This window comes from Brachionichthys hirsutus, chromosome 5 (assembly GCF_040956055.1).
Source record: "Brachionichthys hirsutus isolate HB-005 chromosome 5, CSIRO-AGI_Bhir_v1, whole genome shotgun sequence".
Classification (NCBI taxonomy): Eukaryota; Metazoa; Chordata; class Actinopteri; order Lophiiformes; family Brachionichthyidae; genus Brachionichthys; species Brachionichthys hirsutus.
The window spans coordinates 3,019,252-3,037,821 of record NC_090901.1 but is presented as its reverse complement, the minus strand read 5'-3'; the positions used below and the strand labels follow the sequence as shown (position 1 = coordinate 3,037,821).

The following is an 18,570-nucleotide window of genomic DNA, read 5'->3' as shown; positions in this document are numbered from 1 at the left end:
GCAAACGTATTCCAGAGAGCAACACATCGAAGTGAGTGCAGTGATTAGTTTTATAATCAAATCATCAATCCTGAAGAGTGAGTGCGCCAAAGGATAATATAAATAACACAGCTGGGTTCCAATAGTGGCAAGCGGTGCAGCTCCAGTGCTTTTTAGTGCGGTAACTGACATGCAGTCCACACAAACTAAACGGCACAGCATGGTGAGTGATCAGCAAAACACACGCCAACTTTTATATATATATATAATGAGTATATATTAACATCTGAAAAAGCATTGCATCAGGATCCATTTGATGGCTTCCTTCAATTGTTCCAAAGCGCTCCAGCCTGATGAGTTCATCATACTCATCCTCTCACAGAATGATATCATTTAGAATGATGCAATTTTTTATCTTTCATGGGAAAAAAAATATATTTTACCCACTCAACATTTTTTTTAAACTTTAAACAAACACACACACACACTCCCAGTGGTATATGACTAATACTGACGTGTTGGAAATGGTGGAGCCCATTTAGCAGGCTGAGGCGATTTTCACAGGCGCACTCAAAAACATGCAGTGACAAAACATTTCTTTTAATTTATTATCACTGGCAGTCCTGAGAGCCAATCTCCGGTTTGAGCATCGCCTTTAATCTCGCATGTGTGATGATTACCGGAAGCACGTTCACATTTCGGCCATTTGCCCAGGCATTTTGTCAGAACTCACCAAATCCATTTCCTCCTCCTCTGACTGCCCTCGACAAAAGAAAAGAAGAGAGGCAGAGTATAGTTCCAGCTATCCAGATTACTTGTGCATTCATAGGAAGAAAATCACACTCTTTATGTCCATAGCCTGTGGTGATACTCACAAAGCTTAAGTGCCTGATTATCTTGTCTTTATTTAACGGCACATGAATATGGCATTCTGAAGATATAATTTGTTGTGCATTAAAGTTATTATATTGTAAATGATGATGCAGTCAGTCCTGGGAAAGGCAAGCTAAGAACAAAGGGCCCCAGTAAGACCCGCCTCTGATTGATTGTGATGCATTCATGTCATAATCATCAGAAATGACATAACGGTACCAACAATGACATGATTGCGCTGTGTTTTTCAAATGTTCTCTGTGCTGCAAGAATAACTCAAAACCCATTTTCCATCTTTTCAGTGTTGTGCCATTCTGGATAGGGTGACCCGACCAGGGCTGCCTTAAAGCCCACACTCAACCAATAGCAGCAGGAAGACACGACAAGGGCGACGAGATATTATCTGGCTCACACCCTGGGCAGCTGATTAAGTCTTCATCTACACTCTGTCGCACTGAGACGTGATTAATTTAATACCATTATGGCCCAACGGCAGGCTGTCCTGTAGACCTGCCACAGCCAGCATCATCCCTCCCCAGCCTCAGCCGGCTCCATGGCTGCAGCCGCTGCCTAACACAAGCCGGTCCCTGACAAAACAGACTGTCTCGTCCCACTGATTCCACATGTCAACATGTCAACACACAGTCGGTCCAACGATGTCCTCAAAAGCAGGAGCATCCTCGTAACCTGACGTTTGTTTATCAGATATTTAACATTGTTCTGGAGTGACTCCTGTTATTGACAAGAGCATGTTGAAAAGGGAGGTCGGCCTGGTTGGAAAATCCACTGCTGAAAGTTGTAAAAGTTGTGATGTCCGAGCTGCAGCATCATCAATTGCTTCATGATTAGCCCCACTTGATAAATGTTCCAACCTCACCAGCACGCTACATTAATGTGATCGCACCAAAAACTATTGAGGCTTTGCCGTAAATGTCTGGATCAATACGATGAACAAATGCGTGGTCTGCCCTGCAGCAGAGCTACTTTAAGACCCTCCACATGGTGACACTTGTGTGCAATGGTGTGGTCTGTACTCACCAGAGGGGGCATCATCCCTTTGCTGGATGGAGGAATAACAACCCTTAAGTCTTGCTTGCGGATTCCCAATCCCATGTTCCCTCCAGGGGGTGGTGGAGACTTGGTGGGCATGACTTTACCCAGGCCGTTGCCGCTGGGTGTGCTGAGGATGCTTGGAGAGCCCCTAGGATTAACAAAGCCATTCCCTGCAGAGGGACACAGTGAGAGGAGCACATCATCAAACCACGGACTGTGACTGACAAACACTCCCAGTCATCAAGCAAACCTCTCGCACAGCATCGCTTTCCTGCTGCTGAACGCAGCGTTAAGTGTTTCCAACCCTCTGGGAAGTTTTAATAGACTTGGATAATTATCCTCTGCATTTACAAAAATAAAATGTCCATTTCAAAATTGATGAGGCTTTTATTGTCACCGTGAATGATTAGATCAAAGTCAGTTCTCTGCATCTTGGGATGGGGAGCAGTTCACTGACAAATGTAGTGTGACTGCTTAAAAGAAATAGCTGAAGCCATTACAGCTGAAGAAAAACACAATAAAAGAAATCTAGATGTTGTTTTTACCCTGGGCCGATGCAAAATAAAGTGCTAAACGCTCTCTTTAACATTCACACCTTCTTGTGCACATTTAGTCACAAAAAAATAAGAATGCTCCTTAAGATTACGCAGTACCGGTAAATATCTCAGAAATACATCAACAACTACAATATAATACTCTTATTATTGCTACATTTTAAAAACACACAAATTTCTGAATGATTAATCTGTAAAACAGTCTGCAGTGAGATTCTTCAGGCTGTACCCAAACAAATTCTGAAAATCAAAATAAAATTAAACAAAAAATATTTGAATATTTCAAGTGTATTTACATCTTAAATGAAACATTATTTTTTTTTTACAAGTGAGTAAAGCAAAGAACCTACAATATATACATGCTGGAATCAAAACACGAAGTCATGACTAAAGGCATCAACGGATCCGTAACACTTCAACAAGATGCCGACTTCTCTATTGTGTTCAGAGTATCCCATAGAAACACAGTGTGTGAACAATACACAGCCTCCTGCATAGGAACACAATGGAACAATGGCTCCTCTGAGTATAGATAACGACAGCAGCAATACACAAGCAAATAAATAGTTACGATGCCGACAATAGTAACACACAGCTGAATCAACAGCATATAGAAGCGGCTATTGCCGTCAGCTCTGGCTTCGAACGTAGAAGATTTGGCTGCTGCAGAAAAAAAAAACAATGTTTGCAGAATTAATGTCTGAGGCCATAAATACAGCAAACTTGATTAAAAACAGTGCAGTTGCCACTGAGTGGCGATGAGATGCCAGTGAACGCTGAATGGCTCGCATGGCATGTCAAGAATTTGCTGAAAACTATCAGTGAGCTGTGAAAGCTCAAGACAAAGGAGACGATAATGAGACATTTTTTTACGAGACGTTTTGACTTTGTCAAAGCAGGGAAACGCGAGAACGTTATGGATGGCTGCAAAACAATATGCAGCTCAACGCCATCTCACCTAATCAGTGAGATGGCGTGCAGGTGCTGGTGAACCTCAGCGTGGCACAGCTGCTATCGATGCAGCTCTAACGAACGTGCAGTCAGGAAGTCGGGACCTTTGCACTCTCGGGCCAGCATTTATTTCTGATGCCATTCTGTTATTCACACCTCTCAAACACGCTCAGTCTTAGTTTCCTGCGTCGCTGTCAGTTGAGACTTCAGCTGTTGTTATCAGCTGTTCACATCTATCCAATAGCAAAGCGACACACCTTCGTCATTCATACACCTATCATCCTGTTTAAAAGAATCTCTCTTGTTCTTTCGTGCTGCTTTGAGCACGCTCCACCTGCCTATAGTCTTCAGAGATTCACCAGTCATCAGCCGTCGCCACCACAGATGTCCTTCGATCCCCCCCCGAAGGGTCTGAGCACCAAAGACTTTGACAGACTAATTAAGACACATCATTTGTCGTCACATTTACTTCACACACTAGTCTATCCTGACTGAATTGTTAAGGCTTAAGTCTGTGTTCTTGTGTTGCTCTGACGCATTAAAATGCTTGTTGTGAAAAATGAATCAAGATAAACAGTAGGCCAACGAGTTAGCAGTAAATAAACGACACACTTTTCATTTAAACATATACAAGACATAAAGTATAGATAAATTGTCAGAGTAATCATCGTTATATATCGCGGTTCACTTTCCGCGGACTCAAAATATCAGAAATGCACTGGAAAAAGGAAACACATTAAGATGTTTATCAGATAAATGTTTTATTTCCTCGTTCATGACCTTAATATAATAGAGCCAGGACTAATGAACACTTTTTAAATTATTCACCAGATCTAACTATTTTAAACCCCTAAAGACATCACAAGTTTCCCCACCATTAAATCACCAGATTATATTGTGCTACAAAGCTTATCTTTAAAGCTGTTGCTGCTATGAAATTAAAGGCACTCATTTTGCATTATACAAGACTGAAACAAGAATGTAATCTCGCTGTATCCATTATCTATCATTTTCCATGCCCAGTTTTGTAATGCATACCGAATGCTTGTTTTTACAATGTGATGACACTATGGACATTATGCCAGAGCATCACAGGATAAAGACACAACAATCAGAGAGTCAGAGCTGTTTTTTCGAGCACAACAAACCTCAGATTAACCCACCTGATTTAAGCATCTTTGGAATCTGCCTCTGATTATTACTTCAGACATCTGATGAGAAAATCCTACACTTCTTTTAAAGAGATGCCAAAAAGCGAACACGTATCTAAACAAATTCACGGACCACAAAGTGAATTTTGAGACAAGCCGCAAGTTCATACGAGACGTTCCAATGGGCTCTTCTGACGTATGCCCTCATTCCATATTCAGACTAGCAGATTGTGCCAATAAATTCTCTCTGGCTGAAACCTTTGCATTTTGAAAGCTTGTTTGGTTTCACTTCATTGTACTGAATTATTAACGTGGTCTGAGAGGGACATTACATCAGGCCTTGTGTTTACAGCTGAAATATTTAGTTTTCAATTTGCGCTCAGGAACAGAAAACAGCGACGTGTGAAAATGAGTAGAAATATCAGACGTAATTACTGCCTCCAAAACCACTTTTCTAATAATAGATGCCGTGTGCAACCCTATTTTTGACGTGCAGAGGATGACTCGTTAAAACTGCAGGCGGTGCAAACAGGAGAGTAATTGTTGACCTTTTCTTTCCAAATTTTTGCATTTAAGATGCAGAAGGGGGTCCGTCTTATTATCCGCCAACCAATACATTCATACACAATTAACCGTGAAAATTGTCACCAAACATTGATCAGGTATTTTTCACCATCAGCTGAAGAGTAATCAAAATTTCACTCGTGTAAAAAATGCTTGTAATGCTTAATGTGGTGACGCCATTGAGCGGGGAAGGGCGGTACCACGTGACGCATCTTCCAGCTGGGTGCGTTTAAAGGCCACTGCTCGGGTAATCGCTGTTACTTGTGAAAAATCAGAGCTATGTCAGAAATGGTCATCTAACAGCAAGGCTGGGAAGGCCCCTCCTCCCTCGAGCCTCTTCTGTTCTACACACTCGGCGCAAACAGCAGCTGCAGCGCGCTCACACTGTGCCAGCACACCCCCTGGCAGAAGATCCTGACTCTACCACGACCCTGGTGCCACACCCAAAAATGTGAAACTCACCCAGAAATGCTGACTGTAAGCCAATCCAAGCTGGCCGCCATACGTTTAAACCTTGTGAGCCACATGTCCACATTGTCTGCCTCAAGTTATTAACGCTTGAAATCACGCCACTTTGACGCAATACTGCACCGAACAGAAATACAATATGGACCGACAAGGAAAGAGTTAAACTCCACCTGCCTCTGCCTCTCACATAGCGCATTGCAGCCCTGACAGGCTGTCCGGTCATTGTGTACCGAGGACTTAGTGGGATGTCACGGCCTGAATGCCTACTGGGTTATGCTGGTCTAGGCATCTTGAAGTCCCTCTCCAGCCTTATAAGGGCTGCGAGAGTCGTGGGGGGAAACAGTTGCACCTGTCAATAGAAGGAAGGAAACAGAAGCAGGGAGGCCGACCTAGCGGTGACAAGTTCAAAGAAAACGCTTCGTTTACCTGCCCAAACCAGTCGGACAGCTGAGGAGCGTGACTAGTTACCAAGGTTGGTTTGGAAGCACAAGTGGTGCACAGTCTGAATGCTGCTGAGGCGTTTCTCGTCTCGTAGCCACACGTTAAACAGTGTTGAGAGGAGCAACGCCTTGCACGCAGTAAAATGCGTAGGGGAACGGCAACACCGTTCACTGCTAACAACAATTGTCTCAAACCAATCGCAGATGGATACACAACCTTCCAGCTCACGTGCTAAGCAGGAGGGCTATTGGGCAGAGCTACAGAGCGCTAATGAATCTCTCCGGGAGGACTTACCCGCTGGGCTGGAGCCCACGCTACTTGGCACTGAAAGGTCTGTGGTATCCAGCATGCCACCTAATGAGATGTACAGGGCGATATGATTAACCATCTGTATCCTTCGGCGAACCAGCCGAGCATGTGATGGAGATGCCAGAGCAGACACGAAAATGTCATGTAGATCTCTCTTCAAGCACAAACGAAAAGGGAGGCGTGTGCCCAAACCAATGTCCTCGTGGTGATTAAAACCAGCAACATCAAGCTGCGTTCGGCATGGTGCGTGTTCGATTTGCAGACTCGGAAATGGTGAATGCAGCATTCCACGATGAGAAGGCACCTCCAGCGTGCAGTCATTAATTTTCTTGGAAAGCAGGTGCCTATTGGAGCTTCTGTTAATAGTAGTACGACACTCCTGCCAAGCAGACACTTTCAAGAGATGCACTTGAATCCAACCACAAAATGCTTGTATACCACATGGACCTGGACATATTTAAGCATTTGAAATGTGTTGATTGAATACAAATCAGGGGGGGGGGGGGGGGAGAGAAAACAATAGAGACCTTGCAGTGTGTAATCACAAAAGAAGAGCTATTGTGACAAACATTCATTAAGTATACCCCCCACAAATGTCAGGTGTCAGCCAATTCTGACAAATTTGGATGAGGTATTTCACACCTTGTTGCGTGCACCTCTGCCACTCGCTGTGACACTGAAATCTTGCAAAAGCCATCTGGGCTGAGTCACACTGGTCTAGTATTAGCAGGAACCGACTTCATTTCTCCGTAATGCCGAGAGTACACTGTGTGGTAATAAGCATTTCAGAGAAGATCCCTTTAGAAGGCTGACAGTATCACTGCATACTTCTAAAATACATATATTAAAAAGGAAGAAACCTAACATGACCATAAATAGTTTAACACTTAAGTCGCTTTCACACCAGCGCTGTTTGGTCTGCTTTAAATGCACCAGAGTTTGTGTCCTCTGGTGCGGACCAAACAAGGAAACGCTGGTCCTCTTGAAAATGTGGGTCTCGCTTCACTTGCAAGTGAACCCTTGTTCGGTTCGTGTATGCGGTGTGAAGATGAAGATGATTATATTTATTAGATAGAATGTTAGAGCAGTACAAGTACAGTCAAACAATAGTATGTATTACAGTACAAGTACAGTCAAACACCCTGTCTAAGAGGAGCATTCCAAAAAAGCCCTTGCGGTCTTGTTTCCGTTGAAAGTCCTTCGTATTTAATTCATCGTCCGGTGAAAGGTCAAACACAGAACTTTCCTGCTGTGAGGCAACAGCACTACACACTGCACCGGGACTTAAAATCCAATCATTGCTAAATTTGTTGTCATGAAAGCGAGCTAATCAAGACAGTTGTTTAAAGGTTGTATGGGAGGATCATGTCTTTATTTGTGATGCATTTGCAACAATGCGTTACAAAGATTCCTTGTTAAACTTGGCCGGCTTGTGTTGCATCTGCATTGCCAACAGGAAATGAAAGGTAATACAGTCATCGGGATGAATGCATGAAAAAATAAATGTGTCCAACATTTGATCTGTGATTGATTTCCTCTTCATGAACTTGAAACTCTAGGAACAATGGCTACTTAGCCTTTGAAAGGAGTGGCAGCATGTGTGTGACCGACGCCGGCACTGTTAATCTTTTGTGAACAGAAAATTATTTTTGTCTATTTTCACATACAAATGCTAGACGAAAGAGCTCAAAAAATGTTCTGAGTGTTTTGGTTCATCCTCTGCCAGCTACTATGACCAACTGACGAGGGTAAATTCCACTAACCTGCATTGCCCGCACTGGTGGGCCTCTGGGGGCCTCCACTTGAGCCCACATTCCTGTGCAGGGAGGTCTGTGGAGGCGACAGCATCCCACTGTCGCTGAGGGAGGCTGTAGCTGTTGCTAGGGCCTGGCTACCCAGAGTCCCTCCGGGCTGGTACATGGCATTGGGATTGGACACGGGCACTGCCACATGCATGGAGAAGTTCTGCTGAGGCAATGCTGTGGGCTACAATAGGGAGACACACAAATATATATTTACACACACAATCCAAGGGCTTATGGGTCAGTGGTTGTCATGACATCATTAAGAGTATTGACATTGAGGTTTCGTAAACTACTAAAGAACTGCACCACATAGCAGCAAATACACAGCTATGCACCTTAAAGTCACATTTTAAGCAACATTTCTGCCTGACATCTGAGTATTAATACCACATGACAATCATTGAAACCTTTATTTTCATTAATATATATTCATAACACACATACAATTAATCAGCTCTGCTGCAATACACACACACACAAATCACAGAAAACAGGAATTCTACAAACATGCATTTAGGATATTTGGCATTGCAGCAATCAGCAATGCAGACAGACTGTGTTATGGGTGTCTCAGCACAGCAGAGACTTGTGTGGACTCACAACCACAAGAATCGTGACTCACTGGCGTTTACCTACAACGTGCTGACTGTGCAGAGCGTAAGTGAGAATGACAGGTGTTGGTGAGAACATTTCATCACAGCGTCATCCAGTGAGATAGTTGGGTGTTATCATTAGTCCGTTAATGGCAAAGTGATGCTCTTCATATCAAGAACATAAAGAACACAACCCGGCCAATAAGCTCTAGCTTCTTATACGATTCTAATATCGTCACGCATGATAAGATCACAAAATCTGTGGCATTTTAGAGGCTGAGGCAGTGTGGCAGTAGATGAAGCAGGGGGCGGGGGGGGGATAATAAATTATAGTGTTAGTATGCTCTGGCTAGTCTAGAAAAGGAACTTATTTTTATAGAGTTATTTTTCTTTGTTGGACTGTGTAAATGTAATAAAAAAAAATTAAAAGGAGATTTGTTATCGGATGAGAATCAGGCTTAAGATTGAAATAATTGAAAATTAACTTACATCCATCGATCGCATCGATTTTAATTTATGACATATCAGTCGTCAAACAAATCGACGTAAGAGAGAAATGCACGCCCAGTGAGGGGTGCCATTATTATTATTCAGCTAAAGTAGTTCTGAAAGACGTTGACAGAAGTTCTGGGCCAGGGGGGGGGGGGGGGGGGGGAGTAACGAAAAGAGGAAAGGGTTAACTGAAAAAAAGAGTGAAAGTCCTCTGTGCCACAGTCAAGCAAAGATGTTGCATTTACAGTACTTACGATTTTATGATTTCTCATCATATTATCAAACTCCTCATTAATTTTTTTATACTTTTCTTCTGTGTGAGGGGTGAGGATATATGAGGCATCAGGATCCGGGCTATCGCAACCTCTGTGTTCTTTCTTGTTTAGCGCCTGTAGTGAACATCGACATAAAAACAGGAATCAACACAAAACAGCAGGGGAACAAAGGAAGTACTTACACCACAGCGCTTGTACATTAAATCACTGTCTTCGCTTAGTTTGCCGAAATGGTCGTCCATGAGGGGGCTGTGCCCAAAACAGTCTTCGGGATCAGGACTAGCACAGTCAATATGGCCTTTGTTTCTCAATTTCTGAAATGAAATTGCACAGTTGAAAAGCAACAAAATACAAGATGCGGCTAATGTGAGCATTTCTACCAGAAAAATGGAAAGAAAAGTTACAGAAGTCAAGATCTACTAAATGTAAAATTGTTCCTTTAGTTCCTTTAATACATCATGCACAGCTGCTGCACCAACACTAGACTAAACCTAAGCTCAGCACAAGGCCACATGTGAAGGGGAAAAAGCATCACAAAAGACAAAACATTGTGCTCTCTTATGCGCTTCTCCCACTTCTCCATCCATTTCGCTTTTCCTTTCTCTTGCGCTTGCATTTTTCATTATATTTCAGTTACGATAAGCCATTCAAGTGTAAGAAGCCACTGCGTATGAAGATTCTACAGCGCAGCACTTTAGGCCTGCGTTTCAGGATGGCTGTCACTCCTGGGACACATTTTTTATCATGGCTCATTTATGTGGGAAACAAAACAGATTATAAGATGCATTCAAAGACGCTTTTTCGTTTAGTTTTTTAGCAGTTATAATAAAACCAAAATGCGTCTCTATAAAGAGCATATCTAATGATGGGCGGAAAATACAGCTAAACAAATAGATACAACACTGTGCTCCTTTGCTCACTTTCATACAGCTGTTCTCTGCTCCTCATTACGGCTCTGAATAGCACTGTTAACAAGCCTCGCTGACAGGCAGCATGTGACAGCTTGTGATATCAAGGCAATATACATCAAAACACGATCCATGTGTGGCTCGCACGCTTCCTCCATCAGACTAGTGCAGGTCCAGGCAGCGCTCTGCGCTATCGGAGGCCTCCTGTCTACAGGAAGGTCACTGACTCCTGTGGATAAGGGGGGTCAGAGTGCGACGCAGAAGAGAGGAACTGACACACACTAATGAGACCTTCCTCTCTGTATCCGGTCTTCATCACGCAACAAAGTGGAACACGTGTTTGAGAGAAACAGAAACTAGCATTATGTGGAGTATGAGGGTGTGTGGTGCATATGTGCAATGTCCATGTGTGTGTGTGTGTGTGTGTGTGTGTGTGTGTGTCCCTCCCTCTATCTCCATCCGCTCACATGCATTCAACATCCGAGGGATGTACATTTTTATGCCACGTGAACGACATTGTTCAGGCAGGAATGTGATGCTGCATGAAGCTGAGACAGAAATCAGGAAGTTCACAAAAGCACCCACAAAGTGCCCGGCATAATGAAAGGCTAGCCGTGCACCACAGATGATTTACTCTTTAGTGTGGTGCAAATCATTCCTCTCGTTCTAAGAAAACTCCATGCTGCTTCATTTCCTGTTTACTGAACGAATCGCGCCAGTTAGGCCTGTGCTTACCGGGTGAAACTACGCACTTTCTCCCCCCCCAGAAAGCCAAAGATCTGATCTCAACCTGCAAATTTAGGATCTAAACCTACTCATTATGGGAATATCTCGGTCAAACTGGTCAGGCCCGGCTGTGTGAGACGGGCAGGGCTGCTCTACTTTCACAACAAGCCTGGCCAGTCTTCAGTGCGCCGCACCCACTGGCCCTATAGCCATTTAGGGAGGGGCTGCAGCAGCTCAGTGGTTGAACAGGAACCAGATAGTAGCAGACAAGGACAGTCGGCACACACTACAGCTCTGTCCCATGAAACCGGACATGAATCCCTGCAATACATATCATCTTCAAAAGGTTGTGTTGGGATCACTGTGGCAAAAGTTAATCTCTTTGACGTTCTAATGCTCAGAACATTGAAGCCCAGGGAGAGCATGGCTGTAAATCGTTGTGAAATAACTTGGCCCGTTTTGGGAGTCCAACAGACTCTGCCCACAGCTCCAACTAAATGGATCACTAAATCAGCACATGGCCAAACAGGTGTCCTTCTTCCAAACACCTGTCAAGACCTGGCTCACAATGCCGGCCAATCAGAGGCAGCGGTGTCTCGACATGTCCGTAGAAGGCCACCTGACCCCAGATCAACTCTGCTCTAATGTGTCAATGCTGCTGACTGCTCTAGACTCTAGTATTCTAATCTAGAAAAGGAAAAACAGACTAACATTTAAAATATAATAATTATAATAATGAAGAAAATGTAAAAATATATTTTTTTAAATAATGAATTTGGTAAACGTCACTGTGCAGAGCTTAGGATTTACAGTAAAAAAAATATTTGATGAAGCGGGGTCTGCTCATTGTGAATGTGAACTTACATAATCTATTCACAAAGACGTGGGAGGCTCACAGAGATGAACGGGAGCAAGGCCAGCTATTATTTCCTCGCAGCAGTCCTACCTGCATTGATAGAAATCATGGCTCCTAAAATAAAAATGGCATTTTGAGTTGCTGACGTCAAACCAACTGGGCCCTTTTGTCTGCATGTGTGTGTATTTTGTGTCAGCTGGTTCACCTACGTGTTTCGCATTTTCTCCAATAACATTTTCCAGTGGAAAAAGTCCTGGAGGCTTCCTTATGCAGAAGAAAATAACCACCCATCATCTCCACCTGCGCTTTTAATATTAGGCTCATTGTAACCATGGGGAACATTGAGCACCGTAATTGCCTCTCCAGTTTAGCAATATATGTTCAGTGCAAGCTTTGGCGCAATGACAAGCAGGCTTGCATTCCACTTGGTTTGAACTCATTATAATTTCTGATGAGTGATACCCATAATTGCACCGTATATTTACTTATTATTAGAATCACAGAATATTCTCATTATTCTCGTTACACTGAAGTAACCTATGTGGCAGGGATTTAAAAATAAACCTCTAGCCCTTGAATAACCCACATACATCACCTGTTTCTTGAGAAGTACTTTCAGGGAAATGGGTCCAAGTAATTTACTTTGCTGCTGTGGGTCTTGGAAAAAAAAAAAAAAAGTCACTGAGATGTTCTATCTCTCTTGTGTCAAGAGAGCTTTCTGCATTTAACTTATTCATGTACTACATGGCAGTGTACTTGAATATATGAGGCAGGGCGGAAGGAGAAAGATAGAGGTTCCGTATAAAAGCTGGGCTGATTCAGGGTAGCGGGGGGGGGGAAAGTGGTAGAAAACGAATTAATGGCGTCCCCCCGTGTTTAACGTGTACATTTAACTACACATACAGTGTTGTTTTAACTGGCCATTGTGTGTTGGCCTCCCTGCACCTCGTTCATGTTGGCTCCTCCAGCCGCTCGCCTTGCGGTGCTATGAATTAGCCCTTGTGCCCTATGCCACACTAAGCAAGGTAGCGTGCTAATCCTCATGACATCCCCATTGTGTCCGGCCCGTTCCATCTAATACGCTTATCAAAGGGCTGCTTTGAGTGTGAACGCACTAGGAAATCAACATGGGATGGCGGCTGATAGGAATGCTTTTATCAATGGAAGACATCTCTGCTCTTATATAACATCTTAACAGGCTTTCCCTGCCATCGTGTCCTTTTTTTCCCCTGTGGTGAAAAATAATAAAAGCCTCTTTTGCTTGGTCTTTAGGCCCCGCACTAAGATGCTGTTGTGGAGCGGCCGTCTTCAAATACTGTGAGTTGAGAGTGGGGGTATCTCAGATAAAGAAGCCTCTGTAATTCCGCACATATCTTGTTTAATCTCATGACCATTACACATTACTGAGTGAACTGATATCAGGATATGAGGCTGCTTTCATGTCCTTCCTTTGGCTCACTCCATTGTCTAGTTACTCAGCGGACAGGAAGCGAAGCAAGGCGGGGGGGGGGGGGCTTTTTATTTTTATGTTGTTCTATTGTAACCATTACCAAAAAAAGAAAAAAAACTATGCAAGATTCAGTCCCACCTGACATCACAATGACAATGAACAGTGAGCTCAAATTCAGATTAATAGTGATCAACTGATCCAAGATAAATTATGGACTATATACATACATAAATTGAAAATATTGAATTGTTAATCACGATCAGACTCACTGTTTCCTCTCAATTTAAATAAAAAGATGCATCTTTAAAAGCTGATTAGCTGAAATTAAAGTCCTGAAGAAAAAACAACAACAATAAAATACATATGACTGAAAATGCATTGTTTCTAATGTCTCTCTCTCGTTCTTTAGCTCTCGCTCTCTTTCTCTGGTCATTGAGTGGATCATTAGCTGTCAGGGCCCTTGAAACCAAACCCCAACCCTGAACTCCCATTCCTGCTCGCCTCTAAAATATTCATAAGGACAATTAGGAGTTCCGATAAGGCGAGCATGGAGGGCTGGGGCATGCAGGAGAGAGGGCAGGATGTGCCAGCAGGACGTCTGTTCTGCAACACTCTATACCCAGACCACAGGCCTGTCCTCATCAATCTGAGACGCAGGAGCCTCCCTCTATGCCCCAGTCAGGTCGTACAGCCAGGGGAAGGTGGCATGGTGCCAGATAACCCCCCAGTCCCAGCAGGCTTTGCTCTGTCCTCGCCCCTGGGCAGGAGGGGCTGGCCACACACTATCCGCAAACGGAGGAGGGGGGGCACAAGGGCAAGCTGGTTGTTGAACCAGCTAACTCACAGAAGCCGCCATGCACAAAAGCAACGTCTCCTTTCAGTCGTTCATCCTGCAAGGTTATTGAAGAACACAGAGGGTAGACTAATGGCTTCTAGTCCCAATTATCTTCAACATAACTAGTATTGGTATTGCTCTGTAACTAGATCAAACTAAATCAGGTCAGTTCAATGTCCTATTTCAGGTGTGTGTTCAGAGCAGAGAGTGGAGATGTTATGTCAAAAAATGACAAAATCAAACTTTGTCATTACAGAAAAGTAACATATCTTGCACCATTACTTTTCTTCTGAGCAGTGAGTTACATCTGTGTTACCAATACTAGGTTTGGATATCCATCCAGTACTTTAGTAAAATGATGTCATTGTTAATTTGATAGAAACAGTATTTCACTAATGATAGTTTCCTAGCTCATACATTTGACTCCGGTAATAATTCAAGTAGCTCACGTGTATCTCAATTCTTCACTTCATCTCTGTATCTCTAGATTCACTTTGGCAAGCCTTGTTTCATGCCAACCCCACCAAGTATGATTTTCGTGCCAATGAAATTAGTTTTTTTGTCAATACCAACAGACATTTTGATTGACAACATTAATTTGTTGGCAAACAATTCCATACAAAGCACACGCTTCAAAACTGTCTTTTCTGTCATTATGATCAATAGTAATCAAGAGGCATGTCAATCATTTCTGTGCCAACTCATGCAGAGAGGAGGCATTTTAGGACAACATGCTTTAACTGGGACTTTATCATGGAGGTGTTCAGCAAGTCAAAGAAAAAGAGGTCTAACTCTACAGACAGAGGACACATGTAAAAAAAATCTGTAATATACCGTCTCATTATTACACTGATAAAAGTACAAGAGGGCTGACCCTGTTTCAGTGAAAGCCCAGAGGAAAACGAGTCCTTGTCCTATAAAGAGGGGCACTTTGAAACCCAGCGTGTTTCTCGTTCTGCTTCACTGTGGCTTTTGAGATTTCTGTCATCAGACTACCTCAAAGGAAATCCAATGTTAAGATACAACATCGTATGCCTCAATCAAATAAGATGAAATGCACAACTGGCACTAAGGATTAATAAACTAGAATAGCACTCGAAGCGCACAGACCTCCGCCAAGCAGCTCATTCCCCTTGTAATCAGATTTACACCGTCCACATGGTGATCTGGATCATTATCAAAAGGTTAGAAATTGTTCTTGGTATATCTTTATACACCAACCAAGATAAGTAACAGTGAATCGCTCTCTAAATTTAATGGGATCTAAATTAGGCCCTTCTTCAGCTTTTTGTTTTTATCAAGATCCATCCAGCAGTTTTTCCGGAATCCTGCTAACAGACAGACGGACAAGCAAACAAACACCGTCAAAAACATCACCTCCTTGGTAGAGGTAATCACAAAGAGAATGTCTTTAAATTAGCTACTGTGAAAGATAACTTGATACATGCTTGCATCGAAATGCATCATTGCATACATTTATGAAATAACAAAACTTTAGTATTTATTATTTATTTAGTATCTCTGTGATCACGGGGTCTTAAAATACAACCCAACCTGCAATAACGCAACTGTAAGTAACATAATCTATGTGTCTGTGGAACACGAAGACCATTTCTCAGCTTTCCCTACAACATTTTGAGTGTCTTTATTTTGAACTTATGCTATTTATTGTAAAGGTTTAAAAAGAGACGCTGCTGTTAACCCCTTGGCTCCAAAGCCCAGGGCTTAAATCGCTGCCCTTTGGTAAACAAAAGGCAAAGTCTCTCTTCAAAACTCAGAGAAGGCAATTCAGTCCTTTTATGTGTCAGTAGGATTTCAGAGACTGACAAATGTAGTATTGTGAGAGAAGAAACAACTTAAAAATGTGTAGTTAAGGTAATCTCATCATGGTCACATGTCAGACTGTGACCTCCAGTCTAAACGAAAATAAAATAAAAAATAGTTTAATGTCATTCCAATAAATCACAGCAGACGAACAGGACATGTTTTTTTTTCTTCAATATTAAAAATGGGCTGGAAGAAAAATTCACATACATTGAAAAGCCCTGAAAAATCAACATCAACCCAATAAGCCTATGTCAACAGCGATGACATTTGATTTAGCTTAAAAAGGATTTCTCGTCATTGCTGCTGGGAGCTCCATGGTGAAATACGAAACAGAAGAAAAGCAATAAGATGATGGTGTGCTAGAAGAGAGGGACTGAGGTGGACGACAAGGAGGTGGTGCAACCAACGTGGAGTCAGTGAATGCATTTACCTCCACCAGCAGGTTATGTTTTCACTGGTGTGGCTGGTCAGTCTGTCTGTATTTCTGTCTGTCATTGAGAGCTGGGGATTAAATCATCACCCATGTCTGTCTGTCTGTCTGTCTGTCTCTCTGTAAAGAGGATTACACAAAAACCATTAGATGGGCTTTCATAACACTTGGTGCAAGAGTTGGGCACATGAAAAGAAGGAACCCATTAAATCTTTATTTAGCCTTGCAGACAGGCCTTTATAACCATTTCCATCCATTATCCATAAACTACCTGGAGCACATTGATAAAACCTGGTCAAATCTTTCTTTCTTTTTTATTGCAAGATTGGGCTTTACTTGACAGACAGTTTAAGTAGTTGGATGTGGTGCATTAAAAACAAAGATTTTGGAACTAGATCCAAACTATCAAATGACTATTGATGCAAAGACATAATGTGGAAATGTGTCTGCCTTGGTGGAGAATTGTGCTCACTGTTTATTAATGAAACATTTTGGATTTGATTTTTGTTTGATTTTCCACTTTCACCTTATTATAGTCCACATTTAGAAAAATGCTGAGTGCTGTCAAGATGTAGTCTTTAGAAAGAACTTTCATTAGTACTAAAGCTGTCCCAATGCTCAGTGTAGTCTTATTAGTGTGCTTTAATGTGCAAGGATTTGTTCTTCGTTAAAACAAACAACAGGCAAACTTGCACGCCACAATATCCTCGACACACTTTGGAATTGAAAGAGTACTGACCTGTACTGATGCCGTGTGAAAGCTTGGGATGGGCACTGATTTTTCAAATAATTGAAGTTTCATTAGATAATAATAATAATAATAATATATTAGTATATGCAATTATCTGTCAAAAAAAGTGTTTTTCTGTTGTTTTTACCTGCACCTGGTGGTAATAAAGTAAACTGGCTTTTTGCAACAGCTATTAACAAAAGAGAAAGAGCACACTATGACCACTCGACAAACAGCAGAAGTATGCGAGTCATAGCAGTCTGGCGCGTAACAGTGCTAAATAAATAAAGTACAGCAACAGCTCTGCTGGGTAAAAGCATCTGACAAAAACACTGTTGTGTGAACGGCCCAGAGAGCCTGGAGCTCCCCAGCAACCCAATGCTTCCCGTCCCACCCCCCCCATCCCATCCACCCCCAGCCGTTCCCCAACTTCCATTTCAAGTGAGCCAACAGCAGGAGGATAATTGATCAATCATGCTAATTGAAGAGTCTGGACAGCGAGCCCACCATAACAGATGTGCCAATTTGCATTCATTAAGAGAGGAATGAGTCTTAATCACTGTTCATCTCTTGATTGACAGCATAAACATCCCCTTGTTTGAAGCTGCTCGTGTCCATTCAGCCCAAAGCGCTGCAAGATTCATGTTATAAGCGATAATAAAATGCTTATTTTCGTCTTTGGGCTGGGAGACAAAGAAAATGCACTCTTGAAGCCATCTAATGCCTCGATGTCTCCTTCCAGCAAATAAGATACAACACGTGGAGCTGGCGACTGAACACTTATTGGTGACGGTGTGCAGAGGGTTGTGTGACTGTATAACCTGCATAGAGAAATCAGGAAATTCACAAACTGCAAATGTGTGAGATGCAGATGCAACAAAGGCCTTGACATTCAGTAATGGTCAGACTTTGCATATCTTCTATGTGATTGGTGCGGTGCCATTTCCAACAGCACGTGATATGAATCGTTTTCTCTCACTGTACTGGTCTTGTGAGAAGGGCCGTTCCTTCATATCCCAGATCGCATTAACAATGAACATCCCTCTTTATTCTGCGGAAGAGAAGAGAAATTTCCCTATGAATGATCTGATCTTGGGCTGTTCACTGACAAATCCTCGGGGTAAAAGACATTTAAAATAAATAAAAATAGGAGCAAAAGTCAATGGATTGCATAAGGGGCCGTGTGGCATTCAATTACCATACATTGGTATTTGACTAAATCTGTTCTCGCAAATTGAGTTAAAGCCTCAAAGCCTCAAAGATTACAAACAATGGTTTAACGTTAGTTCTGTGCCTACAG

General features: G+C 42.5%; 1 protein-coding gene across 1 annotated transcript in view; it reads right to left on the bottom strand.

Annotated features, from left to right (window-relative positions):
* The window catches only part of mef2aa (myocyte enhancer factor 2aa), a 50,373-nt gene that overhangs the window by 4,672 nt on the left and 27,131 nt on the right, over positions 1–18,570 (bottom strand). The window contains exons 4-6 of the mRNA XM_068739787.1: positions 9,691–9,822; positions 8,107–8,329; positions 1,891–2,075 (exon numbers count right to left, since the gene is read on the bottom strand). Coding sequence (XP_068595888.1) covers positions 1,891–2,075; positions 8,107–8,329; positions 9,691–9,822 — 540 coding nt within the window. The remainder of the gene's footprint in view (positions 1–1,890; positions 2,076–8,106; positions 8,330–9,690; positions 9,823–18,570) is intronic.